This window comes from Carettochelys insculpta, chromosome 20 (assembly GCF_033958435.1).
Source record: "Carettochelys insculpta isolate YL-2023 chromosome 20, ASM3395843v1, whole genome shotgun sequence".
NCBI lineage: Eukaryota > Metazoa > Chordata > Testudines > Carettochelyidae > Carettochelys > Carettochelys insculpta.
This window is the reverse complement of record NC_134156.1, coordinates 24,756,110-24,770,374: the sequence shown is the minus strand read 5'-3', so window position 1 is coordinate 24,770,374 and position 14,265 is coordinate 24,756,110. Positions and strand designations below refer to the sequence as shown.

The following is a 14,265-nucleotide window of genomic DNA, read 5'->3' as shown; positions in this document are numbered from 1 at the left end:
TAATTTGTAAAAACTTTTGGCATAATGGGGGATTTCCACAACGAAATGGAGGTCTGCACACTTGTTACAAAAGAATAAAAGGGATGATAGAAGGAACTGTTGACTGGCTAACTTGATGTTGGTCTCAGGTGAAATGATGGAATGATTAATTTGGAACGCTGTTAACAAAGAATTAATTGCTAAAAATACAATGAATGCCAGTCAGCATGGTTTCACTGCAGTTAGGTCTTGTCAAACAGGCCTGTTACTCTAACAAGGTAAAGGCAACCGTACTGACAAGGTATACTTAGATTTCTCCAAAGCCTTTGATTAAGTGCTTGTCCACACAGAGACTTAGCATGTGGCAAACTGGGATGAAAATTTACAGTGCACTAGACTTCCATGAATGAAAAGACCCATGGTATACTTTGACAAGCTGCTGTTTCAAAGCAAAGTTTTAGTGCATGGTAGCAGAACCATAGAGTGATTTAGTGCTCTGCAGATTTAATTCTGTATGTGGACAACCACTAAGTACTATTTTATTAAACTTAAATTATGTAGGATTATCAGAGTACATGTTAGATGGATTAAAAACTGTCTCACACCAAAAGCAGTTGTTAATGGGGCGATATCTTTGCTGGTAATGTTTGCCTATGGCATAAAGATTGATGGCCTGGTAAATAACGACAGTTTACGTTGGTAAGCTGAATCATCTGGTTCAATGTCCTCAGTCCCGCCCAATGTATGTTTCATACAGCCATATGCAAGAGAGTACACCTGGGAACAAAGAATCAGAGTTACTACTTGCAGGAAAGAGACTATCTCGGAAGGCAATATTTGGTAGATAATCACCTCAACATAAACTCTTCCTGCAGTTCTGTGGTGAAAGGGTCTAATGCACTCCTTGGGCATATAAACAGGGTCTATCAAATAGAATAATCCAGGGACTGGAAGATAAGCTTTTGCAGTGTTTGGTTTAGATAATTTATTGAAGAGAAGACAAAGAGGTGACATGGCAAGGTATCTAGGAATTCTACATGAATGAATGAATACACTGTGCCATTGAGCGAAGGGGGGGCGGGCCTTTTAATCTTACCATTAAAGTAGTATCAGAGAGGGAGCCGTGCTAGTCTATATACTATGGAAACAAAAAAGCAGTCAAGTAGCACTTTAAAGACTAACATAATAAATATAAAATAAATTAGTCTTTGTCTAAAGCTCACTTAATAAATTATTTTGTTAGTCTTTAAAGTGCTACTTGACTGCTTTTTTTTACCGTTAAAGGTGTAACAAGATTCAGTGGGTGGAAGCTGAAGTAAGACAAACTCAAGCTTGAAATAAGATGTAATTTCCTTGCAGTGAGGGTGATGAAACATTGGAACAGCTTCCCAGGGGAGTTGGTGGACTTGCCTTTGCTAGAAATCTTTACGATGAGATTAGAAATCTTTCCAAAAGATATGCTTTAAGACAGTTTCTGGGAGGAATTTTATGACTTATGCTTATAAGGGCAGCTGACCTGGGAATCTGTGAATCTCCCTGTTCATCCTCTTCTTTCATAAGCCTTTGGAAGAACATGACTGCCTGCATTGTCCTTACTATGCTCATAAGATTTGCTGCTTGCAATGAGGTGACTAGAGGCAAATCTCATGCTTCAGGGATCAGCCAGTTGCCTTCAGGTGTTGGAAAGGAGTCTTTCACTTGAGACAAAATTTTTCAGATGTATTTGGGTTGGTGCCTTACTCTGAACTATCAGAGATTGACCACAGCTAAAGAGGAGCTAGATCTGTGCTCTGCAGGGGTCTAACAGACATGTCTGGGTGACACGCTCAGGGTTGAACTGATTGGCTGAAAATTTTCACCAGGTTAGGTTAGCAAAGACTTGGAGGGTTTACACCTTCCTATCTGCGAGGATCCTCGGGGTTTGTCTCCCTTAATCAATTTCTTGCCACTTCAGGGAATCTCTGGCCTTGACCCCTTCTCTTCTCTGCCTGTGACACTCAGTAGTTTGGTCTCTGGAGGACTGGAACACTTTGGTCTAAATAAAGTAATTGGGATTCAGATAGAGATTTCTGGGTGAACTTTAATGGCCTGTAATATGCGAGAGGTCAGAGTGGATGAGCTAGTTGGCTCTTCTGGCTTTAAACTCCGTAGAAACATGAAAATTTCATGAACCCAGCACTTTCCCAGGGATGGTGCTGGTGCCAGACATTGGCTAGTGCTGGGCTCTTGCCGGAGTAACTTGTCTCATTTCAAGGGCATTAACATCCCTTCTGTTACGCATCCCAAAAACACCGGATGTCTTTCCAACAGTTGCTTTTGACAATTAGTCACTTCTGGTTGATTTCCAAGTTGCCTTTCTGCCACCCCCATAAAGCTCCTGTCACAGTGTACAGCTTAAAAAGAATGATCCCTAAAATCTTTCAGCTGTTTTTCCTGGCTGCTTGTATATGTATCGCCAGCCCAAGTGTGTCTGGTTCACGTGCAACAAGTCTCCTTAAACAAGGCAGTTGTGCATACCCCAGATCAGAGGATAAATAATGCAGATAAGCTCACCCTTCACCAGTACATTTCCTGACAGAATTTCAGAGTCTAGAATTTTGAAGAGGAGCTTTATCATGATGCTGTCAGTGTATCTATGAGTTGTGACTCGCCAGGCCTGTCAGCTGGAGTAATTCTTGATGAAGCCTATTGGCATATCTAACAGACTGGCAGCTAATCTTTGAAAGGATGTACTCAGCACCTTACAAGTGTGTGCTTTAGGATTATGGGAGATGTTGGAGCTCTGCCCTGGTGGTGGATGTGAATAAGACAGCAATGAGAATTTGATAAGAACATCAAAATTCACTTTTAAAGGTTACTGTTAGAGCTGAAATGAGAGCAAGCGCAGTCTCACTTTCTAGTTAAGTAGGTAGTTAGTATCAACATTTGGTGAAGATTTTTGTCTGCCAAAACTGTACACGTACGAAGAGGCAGTTGTACAGTTTAGCAAGTGAGCAATACAAAGCCAGACTCCATTAATGCTAGTGGGAGTTCCACGGATTTTTAACCTTTGAATTGTGTTAGAAATGTGCCACCTAAGTGCAGGTCTTGCAGAGCAGAGAGGTCGTAATCATTGCTCCCTATAAGCTGGGTGCCTGTGAGGCTACTCAGGAGAGGTTCAGATGCTGCCCTGCTGACTAGAAGAGCACCTGTAGCTAGGTATTTTTATTTCTACTGGTGGTGAACATTTGCACGTGACTTGATGCACACAAAAATTTATTCTGCACAGGGATGAAAAAATATGCACAGATTAAAGGCAACATTGGCTGTAATGCAACAACTTCCTCCTACCAATATACAGTCAATCCAGCATTGTTATTTTTCAAGTCTATAAAAATATGCATGTTGTGCCATAGGCAAAGATGTAGAACATCAAACAAGTGTGCGTGCCTTTTAGGTTAGAGGGAATTTGGTCTCAATATGTCAGTAGTATGCTTGTTGAGATTGTGTGGTGCTGTCACCACTTTGCAAGGGTATGAACTGACCTCCAATGAACTGAAGAGCTATTAACTAAGCCAGTTTGGTGTCTCTATAAGCTGTCCATCCTCCTGCACAATCAGCAGTTCGGACTTTTGCTGGTTTCCGTATTGAGATCCCAGCATGACCTGTTTCTTAATTGTTTCTCCAGGCAAGCTTGGGACCTTGCTGTTGATATTTGCCTATCCCAGTTACCAACAATCATCGAGGAAGGAACTGCATTCCGGGTGAGTTACTGAGAGATTGAAATGTGCTGTGTTCAGTTTAAGCCGTTAGTCAATGTTCCAGTGCGACAAACTCTCCTATGTCAAACTTCCCTATTTCTTGAATTCTTCAGCCAAGGAACTAGGAGTGGGCAGAGTTTACATTTCCTGGGAGCTCTTCAATTGATAATCAAGAAGGCTTAGAGTCAGTTTAAAACCTTGCAGGAAAGTATAATATTCATGAAGGAGTGAATGTTACTTGAATTCAGACACCTTCCTTGTACAGGAGTAATATGTGCACATATTTTACCTTAGAACTCTTTTCTTAGTGAGATGTCATAATTAAGTTGGGGCAAGGGTTTCTTCTGTTCACTGCCAGTTTTTGTTGTTTTAAGAATTGGTGGTGAGGAAGTTTTTACTGGCAGAAACCTGTAGATTCTAGGGCTGGCCTCCACATTTCAGAAAGCTCAACCAAGTGAGCTGTCTGCGAACACAGCACACCATGTAAAAACCTGCAAAAATGAATTGCATAATGGATGTGTCATCAAATAATGACCAAAGTTGTACTCAGGAGTTTGGGGTGTTTGACACCATTTTTTTAAGACAGGAGGTGACTTAGTAAGAATGATCATTAATGAGAATCACTGCATTTGCTGTTGCTTGGGATAAGTGATAGGGACGCAAAGAGTCTGAGTTTTTTAAACATAAAATGTGTCCCCTATTCCTTTTGGATGGGATAGGTTTCTCTTGATGTTCCTCTGATGCCTCTGCATGGAAACAGTTTAATAATGACCGTTACAGGGGCTTAATAACAGGGAGGTAGCCAAGTCAGTCTGTAGCCTAACAAAACAAAAAAGCAGTCATGTATCACTTTAAAGACTAACAAAATAATTTATTAGATGATGAGCTTTCATGGGGCTTAGTCTGTGTGGTCAAAATGTTCTGATAGACTTGAGGATGAACTCCATTATAATCGCTTGAGAAAAATAAATATGGGTTTCCAATACAGGATTATTTTGGTTTCTGCTGAGCTTATAAATACGTCAGTTTTCAAATCAAAGAACATCAGAGACTCTGACAAAAAGAATATTTCCAGCAAGCATTTCTGTTTGAGCTTACTCCTGGTTTTCATTCTCATCTGATATATCTCCAAAAACAGTTGTAGGTATATATTAGTTCTTACTCTTTTTAGTGACCTTTTCCCAGGAGCTTAATTTGTGAATCTGACACATTGTTTGAAATAGTTCAGCCTAAATTCCCTGCTTACTCTTGGTTTCGTAATTTTTAGAGGGGGGATTAATGAATTTAATTTTTGACTACCGGTGAATTGTTGTCAGCCATATGTAAAAACAAAACCCAAGAAACTACCTCACTCTGGGATTCCTGGTGTGGTTTACATAATCAGCATGTCTTGACTGCAAGCATCTCAGAGTGGGATGGTGGTGCTTTCAATGCCATACACAGAAGTCCATCTCTGCAACAGTTTGACTGGTCCTGAGATGGAGCAGGTTGCTGTCAGCAGAGGCTACAGAGGAGGTGGGCTAGCCTGCCCTGCAATAAAACCCCCAGGGTTGGCTCGCATCACCGGCCTTTAGCTCACAATGTACAGACTTTGGGGCTGTAAAATTGTAGAGTAGCTGTTCAGGCTCAAGCTCATGCCTAGGCTTTGGGGCCCTCCCCACTTGTGAGGCCTTAGAGCCAGGGGTCCAGCTCAAGCCAAATTGCTACTCTACAATTTTATAGTCCTGCAGCCCAAGCCCCAGAGCCAGGAGACTAGCTGTGCTGTTTGATTGCAGTTCAGACATACCTGGAGATTGCTATAATCAAGACAGAAGAAGTAGGCCTAGATGAGAGTTGAAGTGTTATGGACAGAGATAAAAAACCTCGGTTTCTGTCTCCTGTTGTCCAGGGCTACTCTCCTACTAAGTTTGTAAGAGAAGCTATATAGCAAACTGTGTATATCAGTAGGTGTAGTAGAATCTGTTCTGCAATGCATCCAGATTACATTACAGTGACTGGCTGCCAGCCTAGTGGAGATTTATGAGAATAAAGTACTGCATTTGCTACGCTCTTTGTGTGATTGAACTGGTTCTGAGAGAGTAACTGATGACAGTATGGAAATTTGTGTGGTTTTAAACTAGCTATTCCCATGCAAACTAAGTGGCCATTAAAGTTGAAACAAACAAGCAGAAAAGAAATCTTGGTCTATCCTATTGCAGGTAGTTTGACTTTCTGTACATACAGTTTGAACAGACTCTAGACTATCACCTCAAAATCTATATAGCACAATCCATAACTGACTAATGTCAATAAGCACTAGTCGGCCTAGCAAGTGAAGTAAAGCTGGTATCTAGTTTGCAACATAAATTATTTCCTCTAAAATCTTCCGTGCAAGGTGTTTTAATGTGTCCTAGCATATAGGTCTTTAATGATATTAAGTATGCAGGGATGGGGTGTCACCTTTAGCCTACAGTTGCATTTTGGATTTCAGCCTGCTACACATAAATGGAATAAATTCAATTTTTGTAGTAATGCCCTGGCATTCCACATGTATTATCAAACTGTATTTTCCAAATAGGTCTACTGGCTGAAGTTGTTTCAAAGTGCCTGAATGCAGCACACTTTTTGGAGACGAAGCTAGTAATGTTCAGGCACCTTTTAATCCCTTCTCTTTTTTTATACCTGTTCTGTATTCAACAACAGAAATAAATATAATTGCCCCTTGTTTCAGTCAGCGGTGTCCCCTGCTATTGTAGTCCAGCGACTCTGCTCTGTTAGTGCACATATTATGCCCCTGTGGCAGTCTTGGGCTTCTTCTGAACACTGCCTGCTGGTTGTGCTGACTTACAGCAAAGAGTGGGCATGTTTCAGGGGTGAGCAGAGATAAATGTCCACCAGAGACTGGGTAAGAAGCCAGCAAACACTATTCACTTACAACCTAAGCGAGACAATCAGTAGTGAAAACAAATCATCCTGCAAGCTCCAGTCAATACTGTACTTTATCTGATACAGCTAAGGCTAGCTGTGTAGGTCTGCAAGAGGAAGGAGGGCATTACTTTGTCAAATAGACATAAGGAAGATGAAGCTTATTTTTCCAGTTTGGGAGGGGGTGAAAGGGGCTTAGTTTCATGCTGTGGAGCTTTGGCAAATGATTGCAATGAAAAGACAGTTGAACAACCTCGATCCAACCCTTGTTTTCTTAATCAACATTCTGCCCTCCAACCTCTGCTTTATACCCAGCAGGAAACATTGTAAGCATTGTACATCAGACAAGGTTAGCTGCTGCCAGCCCAATGTTAATCCTATAAGAAATTGTTGTTTAATGCAGAGTGGGGGTAAGTTTTATTACGGTTAATCAGTCTGTTTCATAACAGGTTGGCAGAAGCAACAATCAGTGTCTCAGATGCGAAATGCTCTAGTGAGAGTCAGAGGATTACTGAGCTACCATTTGTACTGTGGCCATGGGTTTAGTTTCCAGTCTAGCCGTGGACAACGTTATTGATAATCTCTTCTTCAGGGCCATTTTGTTTCAGAGGTATATTATAAAAAGCATAAGCCATTGACTTCTGAGTGTTCTCTGTGCTCTTCCCGAGTCAAAGCCAGGAAAGGTGGTTATCAGCCAGAGGGGAGTCTGGAGCCTATGTGCATTCTTAAGGGTAGAAACATGTTGGAGTTGTGTGTACATGTGATGGTTCCCCAATGGAGTTTTATTCTGAAAACTGTTGGGTCCTAGTTGGCCCTTTCTCACAGCCTGTTTGCACTGGAAGCCTTATGGGGGACACAGCAAAAAGAATCATTCTAGAGCAACCCATGCAGATCCGGATTTAATGCATCCAAGGGTACTGAGGGAATGGGCAAATGTCATTGCAGAGTCTTTGGCCGTTATCTTTGAAAACTCCTGGAGATCAGGAGAGGTCCCAGATGACTGGCAGAAAGCAAAAGTAGTGCCCATCTTTACAAAAGGAAAGACGGACAATCCAGGGAGCTATAGACCGGTCAGCTTTACCTCAGTCTCTGGGAAAATCATGGAGGGGATCCTCAAGGAATCCATTCTGAATCACTTGTAAGAGGGGAAATTGATCAAGACTAGTCAACATGGATTCACCAAGGGCAAGTCATGTCCAACCAATCTGATTAGCTTTTATGGTGAGGTAACAAGCTCTGTGAACATGGGGAAGTATATGGATGTGATGTACCTTGACTTTAGCAAAGCTTTTGATACAGTTTCCCACAATATTCTTGCCCATAAGTTAAGGAAGCATGGATTGGATAAGTTGATTGTAAGGTGGATAGAAAGCTGTCTAGATGGCCGGGACCAGCAGGTACTGATCAATGGCTCGATGTCTGGTTGGCGGCTGGTTTCAAGTGGAGTGCCCCAGGGATCAGTTCTGGGGCTGGTATTGCTCAATGTCTTTATTAATGACCTGGACGAGGGGATGAATTGCACCTGAGAAAATTTACAGATGACACTAAGGTAGGGGCACAGATAGATATATTGGAGTGTAGGGATAGCATCCGGAGTGACCTAGATAATTGGAGAATTTGGCCAAAACAAATCTGATGAGGTTCAACAAGGACAAGTGCACTTGGTACGAAAGAATCCCAAACACTGTTACAGGCTGGGGACTGACTAGTTAAGTAGCAGCACAGCAGAAAAGGATGTGGGGATTGTGGTGGATGAAAGGCTGGATGTGAGTCAACAGTGTACCCTGGTAGCCAAGAAGGCTAATGGCCTATTGGGATGCATTAGGAGGAGTATTTCCAGCAGATCTAGAGAAGTTGTTATTTCCCTCTATATGTCACTGGTGAGGCCACATCTGGAGTACTGCATGCAGTTCTGGACCTCCCAGTATAGAAAGGATATGGATGCATTGAAGCAAGTTCAGCAGAGGGCAACAAAAATGATCTATGAGGAGAGGCTGAGGGATCTGGGCTTATTTAGTTTGCAGAACAGAAGATTGACTGGCGATTTGACAGCAGCCTTCAACTTCCTCAAGGGGGGCTCTAAGGGGGATGGGGAAAGGCTGTTCTCAACAGTGGTAGATGGGAGAACAAGGAATAGGTCTCAAGTTGTAGTGGGGAGAGGTCCAGGTGGGATATTAGGAAAAACTGTTTCAGCAGTGACTGCGTTACCTAGGGAGGTGTTGGAATCTCCCTCCCTAGAGGTTTTTAAGTCCCAGATTGACAAAGTCCTGACTGGGATGATTTAGTTGGGGTTGGTGCTGGGTTAGGCAGGGGGCTGGACTCGATGAGCTCCCGGGGTCCTTTCCAGCCCTAGCATTCTATGATTCTATGCTGCCATCCTGACTGACAAGTCATCATGAACCCCTTTTGTATCACAGCTGAGTTAAAAGGCTGTGACATTGTGCCAATGGTTTACATCTTCCTGGTTCCAGAGGAGCTAGAATTAAATCCCGGACAAATGTCTGGTTTCCCTTGCAAACAGAAATTATGAATACTGAAGATCCATGAGTGCCCAGATGTACTTGCTCTTTAAGCCTAACCCACGCTTGGGTGTCTAGTAGAATAGAGCAGTGCCCTGTATTTTTCACCTGGAAGCACTTCCAGTGTTCCCATGTTCTAAAAATAAACTTGGACTGATCTGATCTGAATTAGATTGTCCCGTAGCTGTGAGATGCTCCTGCACTTTGGGAATGGTTACTCCCACCACATGATAGGATTAGATCTGAGGAGCTGTTGGATGGACTGCCTCCCACATCTGTTCTCCTTTAGGACAGCGGTGTGGTCTAGAAAGGTGATTTATAAAGAGGAATTTATAACACTCTGACTTATTTGCTTCTTTACCTCTCGTGAGACGTAGCTCCTAACGTTGTTCATGAAGAAGTCAATATAAATGCATAGTCTCTGCCTCTCACTTTTTCATCTGTGCACAGACACACTGCAATCTCAGACAGGCGCCACTAACCACAATCTAATATGGCACAAAAATGGCAAGGCTCTGACTGCAAGTGTACTGTGCATTTCTTTCAGTGATCTGTAGGGATGCCTGGGTCCTCACACTGCTTATAGGACCACCAAACTAACACTTTCTGGTATTCAGAATATTTAGCACTTTCACTGCTTTTTGAGTCATCCTCACATCATTTCCCTTTGCGTCCTGGCTGCTGGAGGCCATTACAGTTCTCATGCACAGACACTTGAAAAGGGAAGCGTAACTGCAGAGGAACTGTCAAAAGAACATAAAGCACTTGTTCCATTAGCCCTCTCGAACTCTGCTCTCCCGTTAAGTGGTTTTCTACCAGAATACAGGCAGTGTTTTTAATAGCTCAGATTTAGGGAAAACTCTGCTACATTCTTCAGATGTTCTGGCTCTGCACGAATTATCCACTGAATATGATTAATTCCAGATTCCTTTATTCAGGTTGATCCTATGCACTGTCATCTCAAATGTTTTCCAAGTGCTAAGTGGTGTTTTCATCTCCCCACCCCCAATTTCATCTGCTCTGGGATTTGGTCCTGTAGTATTCTGCAACTGAGTTTCAGGCTTTTTTCCCTGTATTGCTGCACTTGTACTCCCTGAATCAGGGAATTAATTATTATTAGTAGCTGTTTCAGCTCCTTCTTGTTTGCATATTTGACGCCCTTACCTACTGTGCCAGTTGCCACCAGGATCAGCAGATTGAAGGAATGAAGGGAACATTTTTTATAAGAGGAAACCCTCCATACAGTCCCAAAGCTGCATCTTTGAACACCAGCCTTTTTCAGAGGAGACGTAACAGAGGTTTGGGAGCGTGAGACAGGAGCACAAACTTTTTTTCATTCTTGCTGGATTATTTTTACCTTGGATGCAGCGAAGGCAGGGCTGTGCACGAAATAAGTGGAACTGTCTACAGGAAGCTCAGTTAACTGCTGCTCTCTCTACTTTGCAGGTGGAAAAACATGTTCAGATTTTCCCAAAATCTTTTTACCCAAGAGATCTTCTTCCTCCACCTTATTCCTCCTTTTTCCTGCCCTTTTTTAAAACAGATGTTCATAGCAGGGGAGGCTGTTTTAATTTTTGTATTCTCTGAAGGTGCACAAGATCAGTGTTTGAGAAATCTGTTTCAGTAGATACGTGCCTTAATTGAGAGGAATAGCTTTTGAGAACAACACACTCCAAAGCCTGCAGTCTCCGTTGGTCTAGGTGCAGCTCAATGCTGCAGAGGTGTACAAGGTGCACACTCTCATTAAGAGGAACATTGCAAAACTCACTTACATATTTTTTTCTTCCAACAGCACAGCCCCTTCTTTGCTGAGCAGCTGACAGCATTCCAGGTGTGGCTAACGATGGGAGTGGAGAACCGGAACCCACCAGAACAGCTTCCAATAGTTCTGCAGGTGAGTCACCGTGGCAAGGGCCAGGGAGCAGGGAAAGCTAATTGGCAGCGCCAAGACTCATGGGCGCTTAGCCGCCAGCTGACTCTGCGTGTGTGTGTGTGTGTGTGTGTGTTTACGTACATGTCTCTCCCTGCCCACTGAGTGCTGTGCTCTGAGGCAGATGGTGTTTGAGTACATATATTATGTGGGCTTATTCAGGACTAATTGGACCTGATCGTGTGTTTGCTTAGACCCTGCAGATAAGACACATTTATCTTCCCTCTTTGTCCTGCCACCTCTGCACCTTCAGTTAAGCACAAATTCACGCTGTAGTTAATTAGTCCTATAAGTCACTTCAGCAGCATCAAATGTCCTCGCCCTCACCAGTTTTTCAGAGGATGGTGCACTTGCTGTCTTGCTTGCTGCCTTACCTTCCCATCTTCCCTGCTAGCTCGGTGAGGCAGGGACTTTGTCTTCACTTTACTCTGGCAAGCTACATGCCTAGTGAATGCTTCCTGTATCTGTCCCCTACTAGGGGAAAAAAGGCAGCATACAGTTAGGAAAGTGTGCAAAGCCTCATACCTGCGGTGTGTTGGGAAGCAGCCCAGTCACAAGGCTCAGAAAACACTTACTGCTGGTTTGCACTTCCTGCTGTCCGTTTAGGGGACTCTGAGTGCACCTATAGAAAGGCAAAAAATAGTTTCAGAGCCAGCCCTAAGGGGTCTCATCTGCAACCAAGTTTCTTGGAGAGCAAAAGAAAACTACACCAGTTGCCCAACTAAGACCTCAGCTGTAAGTTCATATACCCCCAAATGCAAATCCTCAAGTGAGCTTTGGTCCCCGTCACCTTAGGCAGCAAAATATAGACCCTTTCCCACCCAAAGGAATGGGGTCCTAGTCTTCCACATCTTCGAGGATGTCTACTTTCCATCCCCATAATGGAAGGAGACTCAGCTTCTCTCTAACAGCCACAAGCTGGCCTCATGTGTGACAGCGCCATCGATCTTGGAGACTAAATCTTCATTTTTGTGAGCCTCCAGAGGCTGAGCTCAGTTGCGAAAGAGATGTGCGGCTTTTCTCTGTCAGCGCAATGGGAGCAGGTCGGTTTCTTCTCAGGCTTTGTCTGTTGCCTTCCGCTGAATTAGTTGGCACTGGGAAGCGCTTCTGGTAATTAATCTTGCGCCAGTATTGAGAGCTCACCTGGTTCAGGAATATGCTGTCCTCATCTCAGAGGGTGAGCGTAGGACAGAGTGATATGCCCAGCATCAGTGGAAAGGCGCTGTCATGTGCAGAAGGTCACTGAATTCACAGGCTGCTTTATCAATGGGGATTGTTGTTTGTTTGAGTAGTGATGTTTCAGTGAACAATGGGATGGGGGAGGGGTGCGCATTTCAACTCCCTATTGAATGTGGTGTCTCATAGATTTTATGTCTGTTAATCTTCATCCCTGTGGCCTGAAGAAGTACCTTGTTGTCCTCTTGAGTTGAAAGGATCCCTGGTGAGAGGGGCATGTGAGTGCTGCATTCAGGGTGCCAGACGTGAACTCTGGTTCTGCCAAGGACAGGAAAACAGTCCTTTTGTAAATGGTCTTCAATTGACATAAAAATCACAGTCCATTTAGAATGGCAGTTCTCTCGGGGAAAGGTAGATTTCTAATTCAGAGAAAAGTGAAAGGAAAACTTTTCAAAAGAGAACTGTTAGTTGATTCAGTCCAAGAGTCTGACATGCGCCTTAACAGTAGGTTCTTAACCCTTGCTGAGGCACCTCTTCCAGACTCTTGAGTGCAGGAGGACAGGGTTCCCACTTGCTTCGTGGAGGTAAATAGGAGGTGCTGAACAACTTTTTGTTTCATTTAGTGCTGCCCCGTAATAATGGCAGCAGCATTGACCTGATTTCTTCTATCCTGCATTACCTTGGAGATTTAATGCTAAAGCCCGGACCCCATTATCCATAAATTATCTCCCATGTCTTGGGAGGTCTGCAACTTGCATGCTCAGGCTTCTTGTCTGTTTTCCAGACCCACTTCCTTCCTTATATGCTTGATGCTCCAGATTTGAAAGTTGCAGCTTGCTTCTACCCTCAAGCAGGGTGTCTCTCTTCCTGGACAGCTGTCTGAGAGTTATGTGTAGTTGTTTGATCTGGCGCTTTAGTTCAGGAAACTTTATTTGCATAAGAGATCCAGGTATACTTCTCAGATAGTGAATTGTGAGTTTAAGTAAATCTTGGAGTTATTTTATTTTACACATGCCCCTGTGATATTAGCAGCAGTTAAGATGCATTTGCATGCTCATTTAGAAACGCTTTTTAGATTGCATCTGATTTTTTTCTGTCTTTGACAGAATATATGGATTTATGTATGAAAGGGAATGATACGTACAACACACTGCTTTCAGCCTTTTCTGTCAGTGCACCTGGCACCCAGCCTGCAGCACTCTCTCTTACTTCAGTCCTGTGATGACTACTCCAGCCCCTCTGATCTCTGCTACTGTCTAATACAGTTCTCCCTGGTACTCTAGTGTTAGACGACTTCTGAGCACACTGCTAGTTGTGCTAAATTATATAGCAGTTTTACGGTGTAGAGAGATGCCAGCTAGGATGGGGTGACAGAAGTGCTTTCTCTTTTGACCTTTATTGAGATTGGAGCATTACTGAGAGGTGAAAAACCAGTATACTCCGTGTACCCTCACGTAAACGCCATCTCTTTTCCATGAACCCTAGTATCACAATGCAGTATGAAGCAGGAGTCAGGCAGTACAAGTGACTGCTGTTTAATTTTAAAAGAGGAAGATCATCAGATAATCTGGGGACGATGAGGCGGCAAATTGTGGAGCTAAATCCAGGAGCTTCTGCTGTGATCCACAGTGGGCGGGTGTTTGTTTCGAACAGAGGATTAAGCATTATATTCTCAAATCTTACATCTGGAAAAGAGATTCCCAACTGGAAGTCTCTGAGCATATTTCACAGCACAGTAAATGTAAATCAGTAGAACTTCTGGCTCATTATCGGCGTCAGATTCTGTTTTAATGAGATTTTTATTGAAGACTACTGTGACCCATTGCTTACTTAACTCCTTGGTCTCTTACATCCATTTGCCAAGGAAAGCAAAGCCTTATTTCTGCTTGCGGGGAGTTGTGGGTAATGGGAGATTGGGCTTACTTCTTCTCCTGAACGCTTCCGTGGGATGCCATGTGCTCCTGCTTTGTCTCCGTGCTTTCTTCCCTCTCTGAATTGGGCGAGAACGTTTTGCAGC

General features: G+C 43.3%; 1 protein-coding gene across 5 annotated transcripts in view; it reads left to right on the top strand.

The window, feature by feature from the left end:
* The window catches only part of RPTOR (regulatory associated protein of MTOR complex 1), a 256,227-nt gene that overhangs the window by 136,410 nt on the left and 105,552 nt on the right, over positions 1–14,265 (top strand). For all 5 annotated transcript variants that reach the window (XR_012648254.1, XM_075014603.1, XM_075014602.1 and 2 more), the window contains 2 exons: positions 3,647–3,722; positions 10,935–11,036. Coding sequence is in view for 4 of the 5 variants with exons in the window: in XM_075014603.1 (XP_074870704.1) it covers positions 3,647–3,722; positions 10,935–11,036 (178 nt within the window). In the remaining variant the exon portion in view is untranslated. The remainder of the gene's footprint in view (positions 1–3,646; positions 3,723–10,934; positions 11,037–14,265) is intronic.